The 5,795-nt window shown below is 34.8% G+C and overlaps 1 protein-coding gene across 6 annotated transcripts; it reads left to right on the forward strand.

Moving 5' to 3' along the window:
• Nucleotides 1-776: 776 nt before the first annotated feature.
• LOC126712001 (uncharacterized) lies at nt 777-5,568 on the forward strand. Of its 6 annotated transcripts, none has more exons than XM_050411295.1 (12): nt 777-1,348; nt 1,447-1,525; nt 1,963-2,064; nt 2,175-2,291; nt 2,715-2,970; nt 3,072-3,229; nt 3,361-3,719; nt 3,821-3,920; nt 4,121-4,180; nt 4,382-4,465; nt 4,551-4,667; nt 5,031-5,568. In XM_050411295.1, the coding sequence occupies exons 2-12, from the start codon at nt 1,466-1,468 to the stop codon at nt 5,328-5,330; spliced, it is 1,713 nt and encodes a 570-aa protein (XP_050267252.1). In that variant the 5' UTR covers nt 777-1,348; nt 1,447-1,465; the 3' UTR covers nt 5,331-5,568. The 6 variants fall into 6 exon arrangements, with proteins under 6 accessions (XP_050267252.1, XP_050267254.1, XP_050267256.1 ...); XM_050411297.1 differs by having other exon boundaries at nt 1,966-2,064; XM_050411299.1 differs by having other exon boundaries at nt 1,969-2,064.
• The last annotated feature ends 227 nt before the right edge of the window (nt 5,569-5,795 follow it).

The following is a 5,795-nucleotide window of genomic DNA, read 5'->3' on the forward strand; positions in this document are numbered from 1 at the left end:
AGAGAAAATTCTGGGTGCCACCAACTATTAGTTAAGTTAAAATTACAGTTACTTACCTCTTCTCAAAAAAAGTTAAAATTAGAGCTCCTTTGTGAATAAAAATATTTTATCACCCTCTTCTTCTTTTTTGTTAATGATGGTTAGAAAAATTTAAATACTAAATACGTTGTTCCTTGCTCCCTCAAGCACTTAGAGAGGTACCAACTCATCCAAATGATGCAATGATAAAATATTTGTTTTCAAATGTTCTATTTTATATTCCAGAAATCACAATCTACTTTTCCTATAAAAAAGAAATCATAATCTACTACACCTTTTTTCTTTAATTTATTTCCTTATCGTGATTAATAGAACATCTAAAATAGGACAAAGGATATCTCTTAATCTCCTTGTAATGACTTAGTGACTATTGAATATCAGTAAGATATTTATTACATATATGTATTTTCACTCTCAGAGCATGTGAGTCTCACAATGTTATGCAATCCACATAATGTAGGGCTCACACACTAAGAAAAAATTATGTATATATGTGTGAAACCTACTATCGATAAAAAGAAAATATGTAAATATCTCATGCACGAGACAATTATGACCATGTAGGGCTCACACACTCTAAGAAAAAATGATGTATATATGTGTGAAACCTACTTACGATAAAAAGAAAAGCTGTAAAAATCTCATGCATGAGACAATTATGACCGCGTTTTACATTTATCCAATTTAATCGACAGAATCTACCACAATTGGATTATAAAGCGATGTTGCAAGCTGATTTCATGGTGACAAAAGCAGAGAAGAGTTGTAACTGACTGACCACCATTTAGAGTCTCCATAGTGCGTTAGCATTTTGTTGCGTACGGTACTATATTGCGCTTTACCTGCATTTGCTTTGCACTTAGGCCTTTGGCAAAGAAAGCCAACCAATTTACCTTTCACACCAAAGCTACCTGACACGTTCTCTCATTCTCTCTCTCTCTCTCTCTTCTTCTTTTTTTCTTGAAATAAAGAAACGGTGGAAGATACAGCCATAGACTCAGCTAGACCATATATAGATTGTCCACACACGTACAATTCTCTATGTTTTTTGCATAATCCAAAGTCGTATACCTCGAAATCTTGACCGTTTGTTATCTGGGTATTCTTTGGTTTTACACTTTACTTCACTGTAAACGAGGAATGCTGAGATTGGAGTGATCACTGCGCTGTTATTTACTAGTACCTTTTTGCGTTGGCATTGAACTCGTTCAAGTTTCTTGCTAAAGTCAATGAACTGAAACACTTTGATGAAAGTCTGACTCTGATCATCTCTATTGAAAGCAATTCAATCTAGTCTATTTTTGGAATGGTGTGCTTTGAATTTGTTTCTTTATCTCATTATTGCTATTCCTTGTTTTTGTGATTGTTGCTTATGGTGTTGAATTGGGTTTGGTGATGTTGTTGCAGATTTGACAGAATTCAAAACATGAATACCAGAGTCAGAACTTCGCTTCAGTCTATGAAAGCTCCTATGAAACAAGAAAAAGTAATCCTTAAATGCTTCGAAGTTAATTTTATATTATTATGAGTATATGTTTTTTGAAAAACGGTTTTCTACAGTAGATGTTGCAACTTCCAATCCGTGAAGTGTGCAATTTATTCTGTGGTGGGGGTTACTGTTTTCACCTGAAAATATGGCTTCAGTTGAAACTCAAATCTCCAGAAATTTTGCAAAAGTAAAATCTTTTTGATGAGAATCTGAGAAAGGTGTCTTTTTCATGGTTTTATATCTGGGAATCCATGTCCTCACAGAATTTTCCCAATAAAAAGATTTTATCCCTTTCACTGTTTGTGTAGCTTGTAAGGGTCATAGATTTCCATATATGCTTTCTGTTTAAAAAAGAACAACTTTATGCATACATGTAATTCCGCCTATGCATTGTTTTTCTTGTTGAAGCTGATTGTGTTATTGTTGTCTTAAAGGAGAAGCTGGATATGCAGAGGAGAAAGCAAAATGATGCTGCAAAAGCTACCAGGAGTCGACGGGCTTCCAGCGAGGAAAGAAAAATTGCTTTGCAGCAAGATGTATAAATACAATTTCTCATAGACCCTTTTCTTTTTCTTTTTTTAATTTGTTTGGAATTCATTTATTTTCCTCTGTTTTTGACAGTTCAGTTTGAAACTTTGACTTTCAGGTTGATAAGCTTAAGAAGAAGCTTAGGCACGAAGAGAATGTTCACAGAGCTTTGGAGAGGGCTTTCAACAGACCTTTAGGAGCTCTACCTCGTCTTCCCCCTTATCTCCCTGCTAATGTTAGTAATTCACAATCTTCTTGGACTCATAATTTCATTTCTGTTTTATGTTTTAACAAATTTTCCTTATTTATGTTTCTTAACATTGAGTTCAATTCAAGTGAACTAGTTCATCAATGTTAGTAATTCACAATCTTCTTGGACTCATAATTCCATTTCTGTTTTATCTTTTATGTTTTAACAGATTTTCCTTATTTATGTTTATTAACAAAGAGTTCAATTCAAGTGAACTAGTTCATCAATGGTTAGATTCTAAGCTTATAGTGGCAATAATCATAGTTCAAGAAGGTAGTGAGAGAGATGATTGAATTGAATTGATAGATTTTAAGGTAGAGAACAGAGAAAGCAAATAGTTTGTCTGAGTATTTTCATATTTTTAAATGAGGAATTGTATTCTTTAATGATGGATTTTCGCTTGTATAGACATTGGAGCTTCTGGCTGAGGTGGCTGTCTTGGAAGAGGAAGTGGTTCGGCTTGAAGAACAAGTTGTGCATTTTAGACAGGACCTGTATCAGGAAGCTGTCCACATTTCATCCACAAAAAGAAGTGTAGAGAATTCAGCTGATTCATATGCCCCATACCCCTCTAAGAATCACAAATCGGAGCAAGGCAAGTTCTCAACTCAAAATGTGGTTGATTCCGCTGCCTCCCTACGGAGGCATAAACCGTCTCTTTCTGGTAAGCTTTCTGCTTAACTCAATGTATAAAAGCATATACATTAAGAACATGCATGCGTCTGGAAATAGGATTTGAAGCCTTGTCCACTTCTTTCATCCCAGATGATGGTCGGGGAAAAGAGGACCAACCATGTACTAATTCAACAAGGAACCAAAAGGGATCCTCAATGCATAAATCTCAAACAACTAAAACTCCAGTTAAGAAACCTATCATAAGCCATATATCAGCAGAGAAGCGGTTAAATCCTCAGAATTTACAAGTATGTACTAATCTCACTAATTTTCACTTGGTCTTTTTTTGACTGGGGGAAGGGGGGGGGGGGGGGGGGGGGGTGATATTTACTTATTCATTTGTATTCAATGAAATGAATATGAATTTTCAAATGTCCAGCTAGAACGCAGAGTAAAAGACCAAGCAAGTCTAGAAGGGGAAACTCTTGATGAAAGACTCAGACTGTCAGACAATGACAGCCCAAACAGAATTTCTGAAAATATTGTGAAGTGCTTATCAAGCATTCTCCTAAGATTGAGTTCTACGAAAAATCGAAATAGTGCAGAAAATTTACCCCCCTTTTCAACATTAGCAGCTCGAGAAAGCAGTGAAGAAACAAATTATTGGGACCCTTATGGTATTTGTTCAGAATTTGGAAAGAGAGACATTGGTCCATACAAGAAATTATGTCAAATTGAAGCTGGGTCAATCAATCTCAACCGAACAGCAAATTCTATGTTTCTACTTAGCAGATTAAAGTAAATTTTCTGTTTCATATAACTAGGAAAGTTTCTCATTTTACTCATGATATCTACAGTATGATAGAAGTCACATTAAATTTATTTTCTGATTTCTTCAGACTACTTCTCGGGAAACTTGCCTCTGTCAACTTAGAAAGCCATACCCATCAGGAGAAGCTTGCATTCTGGATAAACATTTACAATGCCTGCATGATGAATGTATGTGAATCCTTTACATGAATACTTGTTTCATTATGTCAACTGTTCTGTTGAGAATACATATCAAGGTCCACATGAATGAAAGTTTTTTTTTTTTTCTTTTTTTAAGTTAGTGATAGTTTATGTTCCACACTTGCATTTTTCTGTACCTTTGTTTAAGTGTAAAACAAATAGCCTTAAACTATACTGTATTGCTTCAGGCATTCCTAGAATACGGCATACCAGAAAGTCCTGAGATGGTTGTTGCTTTAATGCAGAAGGTACAGACTTTCCCAGAAACTCCTTATCTTCTTGCTACAGTAACAATATATTTAATCTACTGTCACCTGAGCCAAAGAGTATTTAAATCAAGTACTTGAATGTCTCTATTTAGAATTCAGTTAGTTGCAAACAAACTTAAAATTTATAACATTACATGGATAGAGCCAATTATTTATGCAGTTCCATTTCTTGCTACTCAGGCAACAATAAATGTGGGGGAGCACTTGCTAAATGCAATAACTATCGAACATTTCATCCTGAGATTGCCTTACCACTCAAAATATGTAAGTAGTATGTCAAGTCTATCACAAGAATTCGAACTTGAAATAAAAATTCTTTCAACAAATTTCTGACTTTTAGTCCCACCAGACATTTCCAAAGGGAGCAAAAAATGATGAGAAGACAGTGAGAAGCAGATTTGGATTAGAGTTATCTGAGCCGTTGGTGACATTTGCGCTATCCTGTGGAAGCTGGTCCTCACCTGCTGTAAGTTTATGAGTAGTTAGCTTTGCCTCAGTTATCAATCTTAGTCCCACATCTATCTTGAGAAAATTTAATGAAGTTCTTCAGTGGTCCCAAGTTCAATGAAACTTTAAAGCTAGCAATAGATTCACCAATGCACTCGTTTATACTTGGTGGCACTAAAATATTTCTCAATATATATTTTAAGTTTTTAACTTCTTTCCTGACCTTCATTGTGATAATTTCTCATCTAATACAAGAATTCTAATATGTTCCTAGCACCCAATAATGTCTAAATCCAGACCCTTTCAATTCCCACTTTTGCTAGTGCCTAAGTGAGTTCCATACAATGATGCATTACTGATTTATGAACTACTCCATATGAAGGTGAGAGTGTATACCGCATCTCAGGTTGAGAACGAACTGGAAGTGGCTAAAAAAGAGTTCTTACAGGCTGCAATTGGAGTTTCAGCTACAAAGTTTGCAATCCCAAAGTTGTTGGATTGGTATTTACCTGACTTTGCAAAGGACTTGGAGTCATTGCTTGATTGGATCTGCCTTCAGTTACCAAATGAACTTGCCAAAGAAGCAATTAAGTGCCTTGAGAGTGGAAAAAAAGAACTTCTTTCACAGTTTGTCCAAGTTATGCCATATGAGTTCAATTTTAGGTACCTGTTATACACATAATAAACTCTTGCTTCGATTAAATTCTTTATTGCTTGGGTTTTAAGGGCTTTCAGGTTACAATTTTGTTATAGACAGCTACAGAATGTGTATGTGAGCTAGATGTATATATGGTCTCATTGTAAGAAGTATTGAGATGAGTGATCTCTTCCACTGAGGGGTTCTGCATGTACCTATGGTTTGTGAAGAGTTAGTTTTAGACCAAAAATCAAATAAATAAAAAAGTATGTTCCTGATTCAATTTTTGACACTTCCTTCCTTAGTTCCTTTCGTATGGGGTTTTAAACTATATCGTTGAATCCTTCTTCTTTTTTTAACCTAAGAATTATGGATATCAACTAAATTGAAAAAATAAAAAAGGATTTGCTTGAATTCAACCACCAATTTATTTGCTAAAAGTAGATAAAACCGAAAATAAACACTATTACTTTCAAAAATAACATGAGATTTTTTTTTTATACAAGATAG

The sequence above is a fragment of the Quercus robur genome, chromosome 2, assembly GCF_932294415.1.
Source record: "Quercus robur chromosome 2, dhQueRobu3.1, whole genome shotgun sequence".
In the NCBI taxonomy this organism is placed as follows: domain Eukaryota; kingdom Viridiplantae; phylum Streptophyta; class Magnoliopsida; order Fagales; family Fagaceae; genus Quercus; species Quercus robur.

What these genes read in the sequence shown, in the direction of transcription:
- LOC126712001 (XM_050411295.1), top strand. Translation starts at nt 1,466, where the DNA reads ATGAATACCAGAGTCAGAACTTCGCTTCAGTCTATGAAAGCTCCTATG. An exon ending in GCATAAACCGTCTCTTTCTG is followed by an intron (nt 2,971 to 3,071) that starts GTAAGCTTTCTG and finishes CTTTCATCCCAG; the next exon opens with ATGATGGTCGGGGAAAAGAG. An exon ending in ACAATGCCTGCATGATGAAT is followed by an intron (nt 3,921 to 4,120) that starts GTATGTGAATCC and finishes GTATTGCTTCAG; the next exon opens with GCATTCCTAGAATACGGCAT.